The sequence below is a fragment of the Schistocerca cancellata genome, chromosome 2, assembly GCF_023864275.1.
Source record: "Schistocerca cancellata isolate TAMUIC-IGC-003103 chromosome 2, iqSchCanc2.1, whole genome shotgun sequence".
NCBI lineage: Eukaryota > Metazoa > Arthropoda > Insecta > Orthoptera > Acrididae > Schistocerca > Schistocerca cancellata.
The window spans coordinates 232,475,388-232,499,204 of NC_064627.1; the positions used below are offsets into that span (position 1 = coordinate 232,475,388).

The 23,817-nt window shown below is 44.9% G+C and overlaps 1 protein-coding gene across 1 annotated transcript in view; it reads left to right on the forward strand.

Moving 5' to 3' along the window:
* Positions 1-23,817, forward strand: part of LOC126152666 (high-affinity choline transporter 1-like) — a 472,314-nt gene that overhangs the window by 125,393 nt on the left and 323,104 nt on the right. Inside the window, exon 2 of the mRNA XM_049916021.1 lies at positions 14,153-14,323. Coding sequence (XP_049771978.1) covers positions 14,161-14,323 — 163 coding nt within the window. The 5' untranslated portion in view covers positions 14,153-14,160. The remainder of the gene's footprint in view (positions 1-14,152; positions 14,324-23,817) is intronic.

Sequence of the window (23,817 nt, forward strand, 5' to 3'; positions counted from 1 at the left end):
CTTTCCGCTTCTTAAGCTATGACCTTTGCCCTCCTTCCATTTCGTAACCCACAGCACTTTTCTGGAAACAGGCCAGTCACACAGCTTATAAACCAACGTATTTAGCACTCCCAATAAAAGCTTAGCATTTTATTTTTTACTATCTATTCACAGTTTTCAGCTCCTCCTTAAACCACACTTTTCCTCCTTTCTTAGAAACAGACCAATGAGAGAGATTCTAATCCAACGCAAATATTTATCACAGTCCCACCTCAGTGAGTCGATTGTAACTTTATGATGAAGATCGGTCTAAAATCATTGATCACACATTTACAAAAACAATAGCAAAGGAAACATGTACTATAAACATAATGCATAAGAATGGTTTTTAATCTATTCCATACTGTCATTTATTAATTTAATTTTCATTTGTTTTTTGGGCTGCTGCTTTCACTGGCGCAATCAGATTTTACATATCGTACTCTGTTTACGATTTATGCCAATTGCTTAACTAATAAAATTGCAGCAGCAAGAATTCTACTCAATAGCTTTGAAATGCAAGCAGGTCACAACACCTTTTTTTTTTTAAATATACTGTGTTCCGAAAATTGTTTCTAATAAGTATGTTTGTTCTGCAGCCTCTGGAGGCTGTCTGCGATTGTGCATAGCATAAGTTAATAGTTCAAATGGAAGCACTTGAGACTGACTTTCATTTGAGTTCTCAAGCGTTGTTGACTGTTTACACTGTTATTAATTTACGAAAATTTGCATATTCAGCATAATTTGGTGCATATAGCATTCAAAGTAGACGCATCACAGATAAAGCGTTTACAGCATTAGAATCGCATTCAAATTCGTCATTGTACGATGGGCGTTCAGTATGTAGTGCCACACTTTCTTCCTGAAAGCAAATTGGTTTTATTCAGGTATCCAATACAGTGTATCACTCCCCACTCTTTTGGCTACAAACACTTATTTGTCAACACATTCTCCGCTCAATGCAACGCCCTTACGACACCTTACGGGAAGGTCCTATACAGAGTGAAGAAAAATTCGCGCGCTCGGCCTTCGCAGCGCAATTCCTCACATACTGGCAATACAAAAATGTCTCGCACAAAATTTCGTCCTGCGCATATTTCGCGCAGTAACTGGACGTTAAAGACCGGCAATGTGGCAACACCGCAATCACGTGTACAGTAAAAACTTGCCAGGACACAGCAGTAGTGCTGTGTGGTCGATGTGGTGGATAGCGTTTTCGGTTAGCATGCAGGAGGTCGAGGGATCGATTCTGGGTTGAGGATTATTTGTTTTTATTTGCTAAAAGTAGTCTGAGTGATACCGTATATGGCGTCTTAGTCGTCATACAGTGATTACAGTAGGTCTTCTGCAGAACATTTGCAGTTATTTACTATGAAAACATATGGAAATAAAATGGTTTTCATTGTTCAGCTTTCGAAGAAACCTTTTGCACTTTGTGGACGTGAATTGTTTCGCACTACTGCGTCTACTAGATTACAAACTTGTTATGTGTGTATCCTCCCTCAATGATCCCATCGATTAATACCAACTTTAAATCTTTCCACATTCGGGTATTTTATATTTTGTAAGGCCCTTACTTCACCAACAGGGCTAGCAACGTGCTTTGCAAAGAATTTCGATGGGACCAGTGGGAGAGGGTACAAAGGAAGCAGGTCTGGTATCTAATAGATGTGATGTGGAGAAAGAGTTCGAGTTCATGACGTCCAAAAGACTTCTTTAAAATCTGATCAATGTGAACGACAGTACTTCAATTTCTGTGTTCGTAGTACGTAACTGCAAATGTGCTATAGAAGACCCACTGTAATCGCTGTATGACGATTAAGACGCCAGATACTGTACCACGTAGACTACTTTTAGCAAATAAAAACAAGTAAGCCTCGATCCAGAATCGAACCCTCTACCTCCTGCATGCTAACCCAGAAAAGCTATCCACTGCACAAGCTACACACCACAGCTCCATCTCTAGGCAGATGTAGTTAGCATACACGTGATTACAGTGTCGCCAGATTGTCAATCTTTAACGTCAATTTACTGCCCGAAATATGCGCAGAACGAAATTTTGTGACAGACATTTTGGCATTGCCAGTATGTGAGGAATCGCGCTGCGAAGTCCGAGCGTGAGAATTTTTCTTCATCTTATATACTGGTCCGCAGCTCGTGGTCTCGCGGTAGCGTTCTCGCTTCCCGACCACGGGGTCCCGGGTTCGATTCCTGTCGGAGTCAGTGATTTCCACTTGCCTCGAGATGACTGGGTGTTGTTGTGTCGTCTTCATCATCATCATTCATCCCCATTACGGTCGGAGGAAGGCAATGGCAAACCACCTCCGCTAGGACCTTGCCTAGTACAGCGGTGCGGGTCTTCCGCATCGTCCCCTACGCTCTGTCAAGGAGTATGGGACTTCATCATCATCATATACTGGTCGACGTGGGAGCCAACGTCTCGCTGCATCAATAACCTCATCCACGTACTGCTTCCCGCGGAGTGCACCCCTCGCTGGTCCAAATACATGGGCTGTAAGGTGGACGAGGAAGAACAGTCCAATGAAGACTTGTGAGCTCCTCTCGGGTGTGCAGACTTGTTCGAGGCCTTGCGTTGTCAGCCGGCCGGGGTGGCCGAGCGGTTCTAGGCGCTACAGTCTGGAACCGCGTGACCGCTACGGTCGCAGGTTCGAATCCTGCCTCGGGCTTGGATGTGTGTGATGTCCTTAGGTTAGTTAGGTTTAAGTAGTTCTAAGTTCTAGGGGACTGATGACCTCAGAAGTTAAGTCCCATAGTGCTCAGAGCCATTTGAACCTTGCGTTGTCATGGACAAGGACAAAGTTAGCTTCCATTTTTATGGCGACTAACACGCCGAAGTCATTTTTTCAATATCCTGCGGGTAGCAGAATGCAATCAAAATGAATCGTTTCTCCACGAGAGAGGACATCAACTACAATAACCGCTTCAGAGTACCAGTCCATTTGTACAGCGAGGTGTCTGATTCTGATGCGTCGATCCATTCGAATTAGTGGCTGCACGTTCCAGCATCGCAGGAGTCACAGCTGTGTACAGCTCACCGGCACGTGGGAGATCGTACAGGTTTGCGCGACCTTGTTGCGATGATGACAGACGCCTCGCTCAACGACTCACCATGTTTTTGTTCACTGGCAGCTCTCTGTACACATTCTCCATTCGCCTATGAATATTTGCGATGCTCTGGTTTTCCGCCAAAAAATAACAGCTCTCTGCTTGGAATGAACCTTCATTATACAGTGGGTTTCCATAAGAGCGTGCAAAAATTTAATAGGACATAGAGGATGCTACACAGAAAAAATTGAGGTTAGGGAAACTGGAGTCGGAAAAGACAGCTTAAGGAGATAATAGGAATAAAATCACATCACTGTGTACTTTTTTATTTACTCAGTTACTATCATTGACACAATGAGTACCATTTGTACTGAATCTTATAAAATGTGCTGAAAGTAGCACCCATCAACCTCAGTGCTAACATGATTCTGACGCACCTTCACAAATATCCCTGGTATGTTTAGAATCACATCACAGGTTGCTACAATTCTGTCTATTCCTTATTTCTTTGCAGGAAACAAAGAATGTACACGTAAATCAACAGCAAAATAGGTGTAAACTTGTACGCGCGTTAGCTGCAAAGAAGCTGTAAAATACTAATGCTAGACAAAGTGGCAGACAAGTTTACTTTCATACCCCCTTAAGTTGGCTTCGCCGACCCCAGGTTCCGTACCTCAGATTGTTCAGTGGGGCATTCTTTATCTCCTGTTACATTTTTTCACTCTTTCAGGGAAAAACCCTGTATATGCCACTTTGAAGGCTGCGTATAGCGCCTATCGGAACGTCATAAAACTATAGTGGCTGAAGCGAGAATATTCCACGATGTCCCACAACAAATTCCGCATTATTTTACTCAAAACAGGCCGTGAAAAAAATGCGTTGCGTTACTTATTGAACGCCCCTCGTACTACTGGACGTATCTGTTATGCTTTCCCATCCATTACAAAAAACTGATAGGATTAAAGTTTCTTAAGTGAGCCACACTGAAGAGTCAAAGAAACTGGTACACCTGCCTAATATCGTGTAGGGCCACCGTGAGCACGCAGACGTGCTGCAACACGACGTGGCATGGACTCGACTGAAGTAGTGTTGGAGGGAATTGACACCATGAATCCTACAGGGCTGTCCATAAATCCGTAAGAGTACAAGGGGGTGGAAACCTCTTCTGAACAGCACGGCATCTCAGATATGCTCAATATTGTTCATGTCTGGGGAGTTTGGTGGACAGCGGAAGTGATTAAACTCAGAAGAGTGTTCCTGGATCCACTCTGTAGCAATTCTGCACGTGTGGGATGTCACTTTGTCCTGTTGGAATTAGCCAAGTCCGTCGGATTGCACAAAGGACATGATGCAGGTGATCAGACAGGAAGCTTACGTACGTGTCACATGTCAGAGTCGTATCTAGACGTATCAGGGGTCCTATATCATTCCAACTGCACACGTCCCACACCATTACAGAGCCTCCGCCAGCTTGAACAGCCCCCTGCTGACATGCAGAGACCATGGATTCATGAGGTTATCTCCATACTCGTAGACGTCTCTCGGCTCGATACAATTTGAAACGAGACTCATCCGACCAGGCAACATTTTTCCAGTCATCAACAGTCCAATGTCGGTGTTGACTGACCCAGGCGAGGCGTAAAGCTTTGTGTCGTGCAGTCATCAAGGGTACTCGAGTGGGTCTTCGATTACGAAAGCCCATATCGATTATGTTTCGTTGAATGGTTCGCACGCTGACACTTGTTGACGGCCCAGCATGGAAATCTGCAGTAATTTCCAGAAAGGTTGCGTTTCTGTCACGTTGAACGATTCTCTTCAGTCATCGTTGGTCCCGTTCTTGCAGGATCTTTTCCCGGCCGCAGTGATGTCGGAGATGTGATGTTTTATCGGATTCCTGTTATTCACAGTACATTCGTGAAATGGTTGTACGGTAAAATCCCCACTTCACCGCTACCTCGAAGATGCTGTGTTCCATCGCTCTTGCGTCGACTACAACACCACGTTCAAACTCACTTAAATATTGATAATCTGCCTCTGTAGCAGCAGTAGCCGATCTAAGAACTGCCCTAGACACTTGTCTTATATAGGCGCTGCCCACTGCAGCGCCGTATTATGCCTATCTACATACCCCTGTATTTGAATACGCATGCCCATACCAGTTTCTTTGGCGCTTCAGTGTACATACTACTGTGATCCCACGGTACGTGACTGCCATCCTTCCCACGCTACTTTTCTCTGTTGTCCCCAATAACTTACTAACTTACGTGTAATTAGTCTTCATTGTAATCAGCTGGTGTGGTATTCTGTAAGCTATTAATTTGTTTATCAGTAGGCTGTATCATAGGACTTCCAGAAGTAATGAAAAGAAAACGAAGACCGTGTGAACAAAGCTTGGGACCGTTATCTACAGATTTCTGAGGCGCGGGAAAGAAAAGAGTGGAAACGGTTTCGCACGATCGTTGTCTTGCCTTGATAACGCTGCACACAATCGTTAGAAGTAAGATACTGTCCAGTATTTACAAATGGTAAACATATTATTACAAGAGAGAGGGAAATTTACTGCTAACATAGCGCAGTAAGTGTATAGCTTCCTACAACACATAACTGTTTTAGAAAGAAAGACCTTTGCAATAAAACTGCTGAAACCGCTCCTGAAATTTTGTAGAGAACGGGAGATTATATACATAAAAGTCTAACAGCGCTGAGAAATAAGTGACAGATGTGTGATATGACCACTTTTGTTTTCATTCCTGGAAAACCCGTTTGCTATTGATGTTGTAGATCATGGAAGTTATAAAGGACTCAGAAAATTTGGAGTTGGGGCTACTCTTCAGATACTGAATTTTGAAGGAACGTTTCAGAAGCAAAATGTCAGCTAACAGCAGAGAGCGCCAAGAGACTGAATTCAATTTTTTGGAGCTCTTATATGTGTGCAACATTTTGTTCAACATTCAAGTTCACTCAGTCTAAATCATTCCAGAGTGTACCACTTACAACTCGTAATTATTTGCAAAATTTACTTAATTTTGTAACTCTAATTTTTCTGATCACAAAAATGACCATGGTTAGTTTGCATGGTTAGTTTGCTAATTATTCGACCTAGAAAACTACCTATTTTAGCAGTTTTTGATGGGAGCTGGAAATCCCTGCGGTGGTATACATATTATTGATAATATGGTGCCTAAAGTTTTGTTAATTTACCATTTATCCAATCCATAGTTAAAGCAGATTACGGCTTGGCTCATTGCGATTCCATGTCCAGTAATTTTGATAGTTTCTTGTTATAAATTAACACTTAATAACGAATTTTAATAATTATTCATATTCTCTCCAATAAATGCGAATGTTGGACAAAGATGCAGTAAGTTCTGTGGGGGTCATTCAGTTCACTAACATCATGGAGCCAGTTGACTTACGAGTTAATATGTTTATGAACTTCTCTGAGTAATGCTTTGCTCCGTTATCAGGATGTGAATAACTACGTATCATTAGAAATGAATAGTTCTGCATCGGTCATTTATTTAATAGTATTCAGTCCATAGGTAATGACTGAACTGAATAACTTTTAGGTGCAAAGCATACGGAATTAAATATTTTGATGTGTTGTCATCGGGATGGTGTAGAAAAAGTGACTGGAAATAGTTGTTGTTGTCAAGTACCTCTTCAAGTGAATGTGTTTGCTAACCTGTGATGTATGTACTATAGCGACTGGGTTGGTCGGCCGCTATTGTGTGTGATGGAGCTCAGTATGTCGCGGTCATGGTCCTGGTAGTCCATTACCCAGCGCGGGGTACACTGGAGTTGTGAGTGGCTGCCTGGTAGACGCCTATCGAGATATCAAACAAAAAGCATTGTAACACCATTCATTTATTACTCACTTTACAATAGCCGCGTCGTTGGCCTGGAAGCCAGCAGCCGCAGAAAATCAGCAGTACACACCTGGCCAGGAAGGTGCTGTGTTCAGAACTCCGGAGTCGTGCAGGTGAGAAGGCAATGACGCCAATGACAAAGCAATGCCGTTGACCCAGTGACAAGAGAACACTGCGTCAGCCGCGCTGCCAAATGGCCCTGGACGAGGCGCGCTATGGCAAGCAGGACCTTGTCTTGTACTCGGTGTAGCGGGGCCCACGAAAAAGGCAGGCTGCTGCGTGTGCGTCACGAAGGCAGGCCGAGCTCGCTCAACTAAGCAGACAAACTGCGTTTTTACGGCTATTAAGTCGTAACTGGGTGTCTAAGTACAAACGAGAATCGCATCTTCTACTGGAAATCACTGTTAAGGAGTCTTACTGTTACAATGATAGGAAGTTCATAAGTCTACTGATAATTTTTTACAACTGTACTGGGGGACAATAAAATTAAAATCATGCCAAAATGATTATCTGTTCCATAAGGCACCACATCTTGTACGACATGAGGACTGTTAAGCAGACGAGAGTAAATCCTATAAACAAGCCGCTATACCATTTATGTCGCGAATTGATCTTAAGTTTCGTTGCACGACTAGCAATCGGTAAGACTTCATAAAAGTAGATTCTAGTAGAAGATGGAGTTCTCGTTAGTACGTACACACCCTGTTGCGAGTTAACAGGTTTAGAAACGCATTTTGTATACTGCTGAGCGAGCGAGCGAGCGCTCGGGCCTACCTTCTTGAAGTATGCGCCGCGGTCTTTCTCGTGGGCTTCGTCGGTGTAGAAGGGCAGCTCATAGAAGCAAAGTGTGCCCAGAGCGGAAGCATACAGCAAGGTGCTCGCCTGCACAGGCGATGTCGGTTGAACAGATGCATGAAGGTATCTCATGTTCAACAGTGATTCATTTCCACGATTCGGCAGACTTGTAGGTGAACAGTACTTGGTGCAAAGTCTGGACGCCATCTCTCAACATAAAAACAGAAAAAAATGCAACGTCGAATGCATTAATAGGAGAGTCTGATACCGTTTGATCTCGTCATCACAGAGGTGTCATTGGGACCCTTTACAATCACCAGTCACCTAGGAATGTCTGTCCATAGACATACACTATGCGATCAAAAGCATACAGACATCTACAGTGGATATTAATATTTGTTGTGTCCGCCTTTCGCCTATAGGACGGGTTGGCTTGAACCTGCTGTGGAGACTTTCAGTCAAATGTCTGAATGTCTGGGGAGGAATAGCAGCACGTTCTTCCTCGAATGCCGAAGCTAGAGAACGTAGTGATGTTATAGGTTGGGTTCAAATGGTTAAAATGACTCTAAGTACTATGCGACTTAACATCTGAGGTCATAAGTCCCCTAAACTTAGAACTACTTAAACCTATCTAACCTAAGGACATCACACACATCCAAGCTAAGGCAAAGTCCGAACCTTCGACCGTAGCAGCCGCATGGTTCCGGACTGAGGCTCCTAGAACCGCTCGGCCACATCGGCCCGCTGTAGGTTGGTGTCTGGAGCGAATTCGACGTTCTAGCTCATCCCGAAGCTGTTCCACTGGGTTCAGATCATGACTGGGCAGGTCAGCCTATTACAGTAATGTTATTGTCCACAACTCATTGCCGGCCGGTGTGGCCGAGCGGTTCTAGGCACTTCAGTCTGGAACTGCGCGACCGCTACGGTCGTAGGTTGGAATCCTGCCTCGGGCATAGGTGTGTGTGATGTCCTAAGGTTAGTTAGGTTTAAGTAGTTCTATGTTCTAGGGGACTGATGACCTCAGATGTAAAGTCCCATAGTGCTCAGAGCCATTATTTGAACCACAACCCATTGCCTGACGGATGCTCTTCTATCACAGGGAGCATTCTCATCCTCTCACGAACAATAATCGTCTGCGAACTGTTGCTCTAATGAAACTTCCTGGCAGATTAAAACTGTGTGCCCGACCGAGACTCGAACGTCTGTGAACTGTTGCTCTAATGAAACTTCCTGGCAGATTAAAACTGTGTGCCCGACCGAGACTCGAACTCGGGACCTTTGCCTTTCGCGGGCAAGTGCTCTACCATCTGAGCTACCGAAGCACGACTCACGCCCGGTACTCACAGTTTTACTTCTGCCAGTATCTCGTCTCCTACCTTCCAAACTTTACAGAAGCTCTCCTGCGAAACTTGCAGAACTAGCACTCCTGAAAGAAAGGATATAGCGGAGACATGGCTTAGTCACAGCCTGGGGGATGTTTCCAGAATGAGATTTTCACTCTACATCGGAGTGTGCGCTGATATGAAACTTCCTGGCAGATTAAAACTGTGTGCCCGACCGAGACTCGAACTCGGGACCTTTGCTCTAATGCAAGCGGTACACAATGCTGTAAAATATGTTAATATCCCACAGAATTTTGCCTTTTCTTAAGTACAATGGGGGGACCACACCATGACCACGGAAAACACCCGGACATCCCCATATCGCAACACCACCTCCACCGTACTTCACTTTTGGTCCTACACATGATGGCAGGCAACGTTTTCTAGGAATTCGTCAAACTCAAACCCTTCCACCAGACTGCTCCAGATTTCCACATGATTCATAACTTTAAAACACTCGCTGGCAGTCATCCGTTGTCCTGCGACGTCGCGCCGTAGACCACCTCAAGCGTCGCTTAGCCTTGACTATAGACAAGTGTGGCCTATGAGGAGCTGCTCGATCCTTTTACCCTAGGCTTTTTAACTCAATACGCGCAGTCACTGTGCTAGCTGGAGTGCTGTTATCACTTTGGAACTCATGAGTCAGTCCTTCTGCTGATTTCACGTGATATTTTACATCCACCATCCGCGATGCTCAGCGGACCCTGTCCGCCAGCACATTGAGTGTGCCTGGTCTTGGTTGAACTGTGGTTGGTCCTTGGCATTCCACTTCACGATCAGTTCGCTAACAGTCCACATGGGGAGATTTGGAAGGGTTGAAATACACTCCTGGAAATGGAAAAAAGAACACATTGACACAAGTGTGTCAGACCAACCATACTTGCTCCGGACACTGCGAGAGGGCTGTACAAGCAATGGTCACACGCACGGCACAGCGGACACACCAGGAACCGCGGTGTTGGCCGTCGAATGGCGCTAGCTGCGCAGCATTTGTGCACCACCGCCGTCAGTGTCAGCCAGTTTGCCGTGGCATACGGAGCTCCATCGCAGTCTTTAACACTGGTAGCATGCCGCGACAGCGTGGACGTGAACCGTATGTGCAGTTGACGGACTTTGAGCGAGGGCGTATAGTGGGTATGCGGGAGGCCGGGTGGACGTACCGCAGAATTGCTCAACACGTGGGGCGTGAGGTCTCCACAGTACATCGATGTTGTCGCCAGTGGTCGGCGGAAGGTGCACGTGTCCGTCGACCTGGGACCGGACCGCAGCGACGCACGGATGCACGCCAAGACCGTAGGATCCTACGCAGTGCCGTAGGGGACCGCACCTCCACTTCCCAGCAAATTAGGGACATTGTTGCTCCTGGGGTATCGGCGAGGACCATTCGCAACCGTCTCCATGAAGCTGGGCTACGGTCCCGCACACCGTTAGGCCGTCTTCCGCTCACGCCCCAACATCGTGCAGCCCGCCTCCAGTGGTGTCGCGACAGGCGTGAATGGAGGGACGAATGGAGACGTGTCGTCTTCAGCGATGAGAGTCGCTTCTGCCTTGGTGCCAATGATGGTCGTATGCGTGTTTGGCGCCGTGCAGGTGAGCGCCACAATCAGGACTGCATACGACCGAGGCACACAGGGCCAACACCCGGCATCATGGTGTGGGGAGCGATCTCCTACACTGGCCGTACACCACTGGTGATCGTCGAGGGGACACTGAATAGTGCACGGTACATCCAAACCGTCATCGAACCCATCGTTCTACCATTCCTAGACCGGCAAGGGAACTTGCTGTTCCAACAGGACAATGCACGTCCGCATGTATCCCGTGCCACCCAACGTGCTCTAGAAGGTGTAAGTCAACTACCCTGGCCAGCAAGATCTCCGGATCTGTCCCCCATCGAGCATGTTTGGAACTGGATGAAGCGTCGTCTCACGCGGTCTGCACGTCCAGCACGAACGCTGGTCCAACTGAGGCGCCAGGTGGAAATGGCATGGCAAGCCGTTCCACAGGACTACATCCAGCATCTCTACGATCGTCTCCATGGGAGAATAGCAGCCTGCATTGCTGCGAAAGGTGGATATACACTGTACTAGTGCCGACATTGTGCATGCTCTGTTGCCTGTGTCTATGTGCCTGTGGTTCTGTCAGTGTGATCATGTGATGTATCTGACCCCAGGAATGTGTCAATAAAGTTTCCCCTTCCTGGGACAATGAATTCACGGTGTTCTTATTTCAATTTCCAGGAGTGTATTTCTGATGAATTTGGTAGATGACATCCAGTCACTCGTGCTCATCCAAACTAACTGAAGTCTGTTGACTGACCCAATGTCGCTGCTTCTCTACTAACGACGCAGTACTATCCACTCTCTTTAATAACGGGTGGCTCCGCTCTCGTGACATCAGATGATCTCGAGAAGAGACTCAAGTCTAGTGAGATGACCTCGATGCCGTAAAGTGGGCCTCCTGCGGCAGTTCGCCAAATCAGCGTTAGCGTCTGTGTTCAATGGACACTGTCGTTCGCCCGCCGAGACGATTACAGGAACTAGTGTCATTACGGCATGCTTCGTAAGCGACTTGTGCAGCTGCAACATGTATATGTAGTGGCGGTTCATAGGAAAGTCGCTCGAATTGGCGAGACAACGCATCGTGAACAGTTATCTTCTAGGCTTCCGTTGTGATACCGGTTCACCCCCACATGCCAAGCCGCTGTCATCCGAACACAGGTCTCGGGTTCGTACCTGAGTGCCTCCGTCTCTTCACAATGGATGGCTGCCAGTAAGCGCCACCTGTGCCTGAGCCCAGCCTCTGAGCTACTGATGGGCCGCCTCGCTAGCGGTGTAACAACACCAATGACCCACATCAGCGTCTGACACAACGTCACTGGGGAATGCTTTACCACGCAAGGTTCTCCGTACTCGGGCTACACTAAGCTACCGCTGTGTCCACACAAATGCTTCTCCACTGATAAGAGGACCGTACAAACTGCCCCAGCAGCTGTGATTCACGCTGAGAGCGTGTGTAGGCGCTCCACGTGCCCACCAGTTGAAGAGTGCTGAGTCCAAGGTGTCGGACCAGTGAGCAGCTAGCAGTGGCTAAGTCTGGAGGAGGAGGCTTGCAGACTTTTAACCGTGTAGACTGTGAACTGTCACAAGTCCCCTCTGGAGCTGGTCGCCGGAAGACTGCAAACCTCTGTTTGGATATGAGGAATATTTATATGGCACTGGCTCGTCCTTGTTTTACTGAAGCACCAGTTTCCGCCACACTTATCATAATAAGTCCGTGGCTTAGAAGTAAAGTAATCAGCTCATTCAGACCGTGGTTTCTTTGCTTCTGTGCTACATCGATCTTCCTACACTTTTGGTGTCGGTTCCCTTACCTGAGTGGCCAGCGCGTCTGACTTCCACTCAGCGAGCCCACGTTCGATTCCCGCTCGGGGAGTGAGTGTTGTGCTATCGGCATTTCATCATCATCGAAAGGGCAAGTCGCCCAGTGTGGCGTCAGCTGAAAAGACTTGTAGCTCGGCGGCCTAATTCCCCCAGGTGGGCACTCCAGGGCGTCAGTGCCATACGATCATTTCACATTGACACTCCTGGGCCCTCTGCTCTACGACAGTATGAGGTAACTATTTCGGCACATCGGCAGCAGTACTCGATGCATCAGCAGGCAGCCCCTAACGTAACTCCACTCAGCCGTGTGACTTGATATGCTTTCTGCGCTAGTTGCTAACAGAGGGAGGTGTCTTAATTGTACCTAGCCGCACCAAGCAAACCATCGGCAGCGCAAAAGTAATGTGTTAGTTCCCTAGATAAGCTAATCATCATAATAATAATTACTTTTGAATACATTATGGGAGTGACAGTGATAAATATGTTACAAATATTTACTATTAAAAACAGTCATGATCACAATTTATTCAGTATGGTGACCGGTTTCTACCACTACTGTGGTCATCTTCAGACCAATGAGTATGAACCGCCTTCTGCTAGAGAACCACTATCTGGTACATCATCATGATAACCCACCCATGCATCCTGGACAATTGTGTGACATAAAACTGGCCGGAAACCTTCCCACTCTCCCGCCCTCTTCGGGCCACTCCTTATCCCCCTTTCATTTGTAGAGCAATTGCGTGACCATCGTCATTGGATATCAGTATGTTGTAGTGAGAGTACCATCAGTAGCAGAGTTATACTACTTAAAAATGGTTACAAATATTACCATAACTTCCGAGGTAAGACACTTTAACATTACGGTGTGTGGCGGTATTACAATACATTAATGGCCTCGTGGCATATTCTGCAAAATTTTGGTTACTATTAACGTAATTTAAGGGGTAAGAGACTTTCACATTACAATTTGTGGCTGATTTTCTACAATTTAGTGACATCATAGCATATTCTGTAAAAGTAGTGGAAAACATTAGCCCCATAGGCGAACTGTGTTACTTAAAAATGGTAGCCAATTTTTTTTGAGTTTTCTGACTGGTCTGATTTGGCCTGCCATGGATCTCTCTCCTGTGCCAACCTCTTCATCTCAGAGTAGCACTTGCAATGTATTGCTGGATGTATTCCAATCTCTGTCTTTCTATACAGTGCTAGAGAATCACTAGAGATTCTCTAGCAGAAGGAGGTTCTTACTCATTGGTCTGAAGATGACCACAGTAGTGGTCGAAACCAGTCACCATACTAAATGAATTGGGATCAAGACTGTTTTTCATAGTAAATCATAATAATAGGTGTGCTAATAAACACAGTATGTGTATATCATTTCAAACTAGTCATTAACCCAAAATTATAACAACATGCTAAGACACAAGAACAGTCGCGACCAAGGACCATCAGTCATAGATGAGGCACATTACACTGTGACTTTTTCAGTCTGGTGCGACGTCTCTTCACAAAATTAGCTGTATTTTCATTTTGTGGCAATTACGGATGATATTGGTTTTCCTCCAACATTTCTGTGTGTCCTGTTAAAGGTACGCTAAGAACTAAATTCATCTGTGCTTTTCCTGGGTTGTCACAGGCGGCAAGATGGCGGTGTTCGTGGCGGGCATCGCGGGCATACTGGTATTCTACCTGCTGGTGCTGGCGGTCGGAATCTGGGCCGGCAGCCGGCGGAAAGGTGACGGCGACGACGACTTCATCCTGGCGGGCCGCAGCATCGGCCTCTACATTGGGCTTATCACCTTCATCGGTACGTATGGCACTACCACTCTTTGACCGCAGATTTGATGGTAGAAAGGTTCTAAGATATCCTGTCTGCTATTACTTCTAACCTCAGCTAGAAATTCGCTACTATCGTCATTGTCGTTGTTAAACTTCCTGGCAGATGAAAAATGTGCGCCGGACCGAGACTCGAACTCGGGACCTTTGCCTTTCGCAGGCAAGTGCTCTAACCAGGAGTGCTTGTCCTGCAAGGTTCGCAGGAGAGCTTCTGTAAAGTTTGGAAGGTAGGAGACGAGGTACTGGCGGAAGTAAAGCTGTGAGGACGGGGCGTGAGTCGTGCTTGGGTAGCTCAGTTGGTTAGAGCACTTGCCCGCGAAGGCAAAGGTCCCGAGTTCAAGTCTCGGTCCGGCACACAGTTTTAATCTGCCATGAAGTTTCATATCAGCGCACACTCCGCTGCAGAGTGAAAATGTCATTCTGGAAACATCCCCAGGCTGTGGCTAAGCCATGTCTCCGCATATCCTTTCTTTCAGAAGTGCTAGTCCTGCAAGGTTCGCAGGAGAGTTTCTGTAAAGTTTGGAAGGTAGGGGACGTGGTACTAGCGGAAGTAAAGCTGTGCGGACGGGGCGTGAGTCGTGCTTGGGTAGCTCAGTTTGTTAGAGCACTAGCCCGCAAAAGGCAAAGGTCCCGAGTTCGAGTCTCGGTCGGGCACACAGTTTTAATCTGCCAGGAAGTTTCATATCAGCGCACACTCCGCTGCAGAGTGAAAATGTCATTGTCGTTGTTGTCACCATCATCGTTATTATCATCATCGTCTTCATCATCATCATAGTCATCTTCACTGCCGCCATCCTTATCACAGTCGACCATTTGACATGCCACGTTTGTTATGCCTCAGCCCACAATTTAGGCACAATAAGTCATCTCTACAGTTCTGATGAAATTACAGTATTAGCCAACAAGTAGTTGCTGATGAGTCTTCGGGGCTGTACGCCCCTTGGTCGAAGAAACTTTTTGGATCATGACGTTTCGTCCAGAGGTGTGCCGGACATCTTCGGTGGTGATCCTAGCGGCGCTGAATCTTGTCGACTAACTATTCGGGCGTCGGTGAGCGACGTAAATACTGTGTAAAGAGGGCGTGGACTAGTTTACACGTGATCATCACAGATAACCTATGTCAGAGATAAAACTTCACTATCGATTGTCGACTGTCAAGGATAAAAGCTTACCTATCGATTCCTCAGAGCCACCGTCCACACAGCGATGGAAGAACACGATTTCTCTTTTATCAAAAAAGTAGCTGATCAGGTCGACAAAATTTTTACAGAAACATGATATCACATCGGGGTTTTTAGACCACCTAAGAAAATTTGCCAAGCGCTATGATCTGTAGAGGACAAACGCCCTCCTCTGTCAGCAGTGTAAAATTCCATATTCGTGTGGAAAGGTCTAAGTTTTAACTCCTAAGACAAGCATTAATACAAGACTGAAATAACGTAAAGGTCTTCGCCGATTAGAGAAAACAGAAAAATCAGCTGTAGCACAACATGCTCTTCAGTTAGGAAATAATGAAGTCCACTTTTGCGAAACCGAAACTTTATCTACTACGACAAACGATTATCCACGACTATGTAGATAAGTCATCGAAATGTACAACAATAGTGTTTATTTGAACAGAAAAGAGGACGCCATGAAACTCAATCATGCATAGACAGAGCCTCTGCAGAATCGGCATATAAGTTTTTATCATTAGATAGTCGTTTTATCTCCGACAAAGTTATCTCTGCTGATCACATGTAAACTTTCACAGTAATTATGTCGCTCTTTAACGTCCGTATTGTCATTTGGCAAGATTCAGCGTCTCCAGGAGCACCTCCGAAGATGTCCGGCGAAGCTCTGGACGAATCGTCAGAAACCGAAAAGATTCTGCGACCACAACCGTACAGCCCGGAAGATACAGGAACAGCTATGACATTCGATCGCGAAAGCCCTCATTGTATATTCATAAATACTTCCAGCTTGCAGAAGACGACTGCATGAAAACTGAAATGCAGGAAATAGACACAAATCAACGTTCAGAGCACCTCTCCAAGTTATTAACCGACATCACAGGTGGTCAACATGGTCGCCTTTTATGAAACGGCAAACACCAATACCATAGCCAGGCTGTTGCCATACACGTGTTATACACGTTAAGATCGATATCATCCACTGCATAGATTATCCTTCTATGCAACTTTTCCCAATTAGGTGGCAGTGGAGGCAGAAACACACTATATTTGACACAATCCCATATGAAAAAATTACATGGAGTTAAGTCAAATGATGTACGGGAGTCACTCAAAATAGTCATGAAGGGAGCCTAGTCCAATTCAAGGCTGAGACACTTTCGCGCAGACATAACCACGAACGTCTGAAAGAGTGTGGTAAAACACCGACTTGCAGCAGAATTAAGCGTTCCATAGCATGGTATCTGTACCGGAATGAGCCCTGATAACGATCCAGGTTCACTTCTGGTGTCACGTTACACCCGAGGCAATTGGGCCTGTTATCTTCAAGGTAATTTGGAGGCCTCCGCCCGTCCCATGCACTTGAAGTAAATGTATCTGGTACATTGGTACATCATCATGATAACCCACCCATGCATCCTGGACAATTGTGTGACATAAAACTGGCCGGAAATATTCCCACTCTCCCGCCCTCTCTGGGCCACTCCTTCTCCACCTTTTATTTGTAGAGCAATTGCGTGATCATCGTCACTGGATCTCAGTATGTTGTAGTGGGCGTACCATCAGTAACAAAGTTATAGTATTTAAAAATTGTGGCAAATATTACCATAATTTTCGAGGTAAGGCACTTCAACACTACAGTGTGTGCCGGCATTACGGTAAATTAATGGCCTCGTGGCATATTCTGCAAAATTTTGGTTATTATTAACGTAATTTAAGAGGTAAGAGACTTTGACATTACAATTTGTGGCTGATTTTCTATAACTTAGTGACATCATGACATATTCTGTAAAAGTTGTGGAGAATATTAGCCACCCCCCCCCCCCCCCCCAGGCGAACTGTGTTACTTAAAAATGGCAGTCAATTTTTTGTCTTCTGACTGGCCCGCCACGATTCCCTCTCCGCCGGCCGGTGTGGCATTGCGGTTCTAGGCGCTTCAGTCTGGAACCGCGTGACCGCTACGGTCGCAGGTTCGAATCCTGCCTCGGGCATGGATATGTGTGAAGTCCTTAGGTTAGTTAGGTTTAAGTAGTTCTAAGTTCTAGGGGACTGATGACCATAGATGTTAAGTCCCATAGTGCTCAGAGCCATTTGAACCATTCCCTCTCCTGTGTCAACATCTTCATCTCAGAGTAGCACTTGCAATGTACGTCCTCAATTATTTGCTGGATGTATTCCAATCTCTGTCTTCCTCTACAGTTTTTGCCCCCTACAGCTCTCTTTAGTTCCATGGAAGTCATCCCCTGATGTCTAAACAGATGTCCTATCATTCTGTCCCTTCTCCTAGTCAGTGTTTCAACACATATTACTTTCCTCTCAGATTCTGCGCAAAACCTCCTAATTCCTTACCTTATCAGTCCACCTAATTTTCAACATCCGTCTGAAGCACCACATCTCAAGTGCTTCGATTCTCTTCTGTTCCGGTTTTCCCACAGTCCATGTTTACTGTCGTACAATACTGTGCTCCAAACATACATTCTCAGAAATTTCTTCCTCAAATTAAGGCCTATGTTTGATACTAATGGACTTCTCTTGGCCAGGAATGCCCTCTTTGCCATTGCTAGTCTGCTTTTGATATCCTCCTTGATCCGTCAATCATTGGTTATTTTGGTGCCTCGATAGTTTCTTAACTTCATCTATTCGTGAGCATCAATTCTGATGTTAAGTTTCTCGCTATGCCCATTTCTGCTACTTCTAATTTCTTTCGTCTTTCTTCGATTTACTCTCAGTCCATATTCTGTACTCATTAGATTGTTCATTCCGTTCAGCACATCATGTAATTATTCTTCACTTTCACTTAGCATAGCGATGTCATCAGCGAATCGTGTCATTGATATCCTTTTACCTTGAATTTTAATCCCGCTCCTGAACCTTCCTTTTAGTCCGAATAGTATGGGCGAAAGTCTACATCCTTATCTTACCGTCTTTTTAAACCGAGCACTTCGTTCTTGGTCGTCCAATCTTATTATTCCCTTTCGGCTCTTGTACGTATTGTATATTACTCGTCTTTCCCTATAGCTTACCCCTACTTTTCTCAGAATTTCGAATATCTTGCACCATTTTGCACTTTCGAACACTTTTGCCAGGTCGACAATTTGTATGAATGTGTCTTGATTTTTCTTTAGTCTTGCTTCTATCATCAGCTGCAAAGTCAGAATTGCCTCTCTGGTTCCTGTATCTTTCCTAAACTCAAACTTTTCGTCATCTAACACAGCTTCAATTTTCTTTTCCATTCTGATGTATGTAATACTTGTCAGCAAATTGGATGCATGGTCTGATAAGCTGATTGTGCGGTAATTCTCGCACTTGTCAGCTCTTGGTGTCTTCGGAATTGTGTGGATAATATTTTTCTGAAAGTCAGACTTATATCGCCAGACTCACACATTCTACACACCAACGTGAATTGCCGTTGTATTGTCACTTCTCCCATTTATTTCAGAAATTCTGATGGAATGTTACCTACCCCTTCTGCCTTATTTGATCTTAAGTCCTCCAAAGCTCCCTAAAATTCTGATTTTAACACTGGATCCCCTATCTTTTCTAAATTGACTCCTGTTTATTCTTGTATCACATAAGACAAACCTTCCCTCTCCTTGAGGCCGCTTTCCTATACGCCGAGTCAGTCCTTGTTTCCAACAGTCATTTCTTTTTCGATTTCTTCAGGTGTTTCATGCAGACATTTCGTATTAGCTTCCCTGCACTTCCTGTTTATTTCATTCCTCAGCGACGTGTATTTCTGTGTTTCTGAATTTCCTTGAACATTTTTGTAGTTCCTCTTTTTATCGATTAACTAAAGTATTTTTTCTGTTACCCGAGGTTTCTTTGCAGTTGTCTTTTTTGTGCCTATGTTTTTCTTTCCAACTTCCGTGATTACCCTTTTCAGATATGTCCATTCCTTTTCAACCGTTCTGCCTACTGAGCTATTCCTTACTGCTGTATCTATAGCCTTAAAGAATTTCAATCGTATCTTGTCATTCCGTAGTATTTCCGTATCCCAGTTCGTTGCGTATTGATTCTTCCTGACCAATGTCTTAAAGTTCAGCCAACTCTCCATCACTACTACACTATGATCTAAGTCTGTATCTGCTCCTGGGTACGCCTTACAATCTAGTATCTGATTTCGGAATCTCTGTCTGAACATGATGTAATCTAACTGAAATCTTCCCGAATTTCCCGGCGTTTTCCGAGTGTACCTCCTCCTCTTGTGGTTCTTGAAAGAGTATTCGCTATTACTAGCTGGAATCTATTGCAGACCTCAGTTAGTCTTTCTCCTCTCTCATTCCTTGTCCCAAGCCCATTTTCTCCCGAAACCTTTTCATTTGCTGCTTCCCATACAACTGCATTTCAGCCCCCACGACTATTTCATTTTCATCCCCCTTTACGTACTGTACTAATCTTTCAATATGCTGTCCCTTCGTTTTCAGCTTGCGACGTCGGCATGTATATCTGAACTATCTTATTCGGCGCTGGTTCGCTGTCGATTCTGATGAGAACAGCACTATGACCGAACTGTTCACAATAACACACTCTCTGCCCTATCTTCCTATTCATAACGAATCCGACTCCCGTTGTATCATTTTCTGCTGCTGTTGATATTATTCTGTACTCTTCCGACCAGAAATCGTTGTCTTCTTTCCATTTCATTTCACGGACCCTTACTGTGTCTGGATTGAACTTCTGCATTTTCCTTTTCAGATTTTCTATCTTCCCTACCACGTTCAAGCTTCTGACGTTACACCCCCCGAGTCGCAGAACATCCTCTCGTTGGTTATTCAATCTTTTTCTCACGGCCACCTCCCCTTTGGCAGTCCACTCCCGGAGATTCGAATGGGGAACTATTCCGGAATCTTTTGCCAATGGAGAGATGATAATGACGCTTTTTCATTTACAGCTCACATGTCGTGTGGATACACGTTATGTGTCTTTAATGCGCGGGTTTCCCTTGCCTTCTACATCCCCATGCCGTTGATCATTGCTGATTCTTCCTCCTTTAGAATCAGTTTCCCACCCCAAGGAGAAGAGACTGTCCTGAACCTCTGTCTGCTCTTCCGCCTTCTTTGACAAGGCCGTTGGCGGAATGAGGGTGACTTCCTATGCCGGAAGACTTCGGCCGCCAATGCTGAATGTTAATCGAAATTTAAGCAGTGGAGGGTTTCGAACCCGGGACCGAAGACGTTTTTATAATTAATCAAAGACGCTACCCCTAGATCACGGGTAGCTAAAATTACCGTAATTAATGATCCTAAATATGTCCCTTCTGGCAAAGTACTCGGCATTTCCTGTAAGCATTCAAACTACCGTTGCTATTTACAATTTTAGTGTATTGTTCCCAGAAATAGTCAGTTTTAGTACGAGACAGGGCAACAAATAAACTATTGCTACAAGGAACACGTCCTTTCATTAGTAATGTGTGATGTCATAGTGTGTTAAAAATAATGGCATAAGGAGTCCACCTCTCACTGAACTTACATTTATTTTATCTATTTTCCCCCTAATACCAACATTTCCAGTCTAAGATATATGTAAATACGCAATTTATAATGTTTAATAATTACCATTTTGTATTATTTTAGCAAATACATCGATATTCCGCATTAAACAATTTCAGCAATGCAGTATTTAACAGCAAATACACTCCTAGTTGTACCATCTGCAAGCACACTGACGTAGGACCAAATCCCTTTATAGCTATTTACAATTCTGTCGATCCTTCCTCAGTATTCCAAAGACACACATACAAATACGAGACTGACGCATTAGCACAGCGCAATATTTAAACAAATTACGTCGATACGCGTTAAACAACTAGACAGTGCATTTTTTTATGAAATGGACCCATTTTCCGCGTTAAAGAAATAATACACTGCAACAAATACATTCCAAGCCTACATATCCCTGCATTCTTAGTGTGTGATGTCACTGTAGGGATGCCTCAGAGACGTCTTGCACTATGGGTTAACAGTATAGTTGTAAATAATAATGATGGAAAAAATCCAAGTATGTAGTCCTCTACACTTTGCTAAATTTACACTGTAATCAATTTCTCCTTAGGCGTAGGATGGGAACAGTATATATAAGCACTTTACTAACAAAACTAACTAAAAATTGAGAGGTGGATCCCCGCATGTGGCCTTCTACGCGCGACCCACCTGGTGTGGTGGTGGTTTGTGGTGAGTTCCTGTGGGACCAAACCGCTGAGGTCATCGGTCCCTAGGCTTACACACTACTTACTCTAACTTAAACTAACTTATACTAAGGACAACACGCACACCCATGCCCGAGGGAGGACTTGAAGCTCCGACGGTGAGAGCCGCGGCAAGCGCCTCAGACCGCACGGCTACCTGGTATCGTGGATGACTGAGGAAACACTGCCGCATTCTGGAACATGGAGCCATATCCTTTCTGCTCATTACAATCCCTGGCAGATAACTCGCGTCTGCGCTGCTGCAGCATCCAGAGCAGAGAGAAGTAGAGAAAGCTCGTCCTGTGATATCGTAGCCGGTCAAGGCCTAAAACATTCACGTGCCGACAGCAGCTGTGATCGCGTGTGAGACACTAACCGCCGCAAGCAGAGGCTCAATAAGACAGGCAGAATGCACCAGTAGCAGAGGATAATACTGTCAGACTAAGTATTTTTTTTTTTACTACGTGTCTTTAATTACCAAGAATGTAAATATCGGAGGAGAAAAATCGACTCACATGACATCGCTAAATTTACACAGTAAACATTTACCACAGCAATCGGATGGAATAGACAAGGACTTTATTTAAAAACAAATGAGGAATGCAGTCCCACCACACAGTCATATCGGCACTTTTTGCTCGTCAATCTGACACTCTTGCCAAGTTGGATTTAAAAAAGTTCTGTTGTTTTTCGTAATAATATCATGAGAACTTGGTCCTAAGAACAATGGGGTGTACATTGACTGCTTGGCCTTTGCGGATGACCTGGCCATTTTTGCTAACTACATAGAGTCAGCAGTCAACTAGATCAACAATCTGTCAGAAATTGCTGAAAAAGTTGGACTCCAGATCTCTATTCAAAAGACAAAATATATGACGAACATCTGTGATGGACCTGAGTGGATGATCACCAATCTGGGAAAAATCGGACGAGTTAAGAATTTCAGGTATCTCGGTGAAGTCATCCAGAAGAATGGATTAGAAGAAGATGCATGGTCCCGTATGGAGCGGATGAGTTGTTTTCTGTGTGCAAACGTATATGCAGAAATTAACATAGATTTTGCATGAGAATATTTTATTTTTCTTTTTCGCTTGAATGCCATTCCTATGAGTTTCCTTGTTTATGATGATATATGTATTCGTCTTTTTGACGGAGGGGGGAAGAGGGTAACTGGGTAACGAAATAAACATCAAGATGTTAATGTGTATGGACGTCAAAGCGTATCCAGCATTGCACCTAGATTCTCGCCGAGCAATGTCGATAACGACAAAGTGTCACAACGGACCGTCCACTTCAAGTGCGGACGAAATGAGACGTGGAAAAATAGTGACGTACCCCACACCCTCCTATCGAACAAAATACCTCTCCATAGCGCACAACGCCTCTCTCATTCAGTTGCTGACTTTCATGCAGTATTCTCATGATCGTATGTAAAAGAACGGCACTTTTTTTTAGCCCAACCTTCGAGAAAATACAATACGAACAGAGTGTCGATACGATTGTGTGTAGGTCTGCACCACACACTTGTCGTTTGTTTTTAAATAAAGTGTTCGTCTATACCATCAATGGTTGTGGCAAATGTTTACTGTGTAAATTTAGGAATGTCATGTGTGTCGATTGTTACTCCATCGTCATTTACATTTTCGGTAATTAGAGGTACGTAGTGAAAATATTTATATCGTATTTTTAAGTCTGACTGTATTCTCCTCTGCTGTTGATTTGTACTCTGACTGGTGCATCCTGCCTGTATTATCGAGCCGCTGCCTCCGGCGGTTATTGTCTGAACGCAATCGCAGCTGCTGCCGGCACGTGAGTGTTTTCGCCTTTCCCGACTACCGTATCGTTTTAGCGGTCATAGGACGAGCTTCCACTATCGGTCTCTGCTCTGTACGTTGCAGCAGCGCAGACGCGAGTTATCTGCCACGGATTCTCAAGAGAAGAAACGATATGGCGCTATATTCCAGAAAGCGGAAATGTCACCTGTCATCCAATACACCAGCTAGGTCGCCCGTGGGCAGTTACGAACTGGTCTCCACTTCAATGTTTAGTTAGCTTTTTAATTAAGTTTTTATCTATCCATTCCCATTCTAGACCTGTGGGGAAATGAGA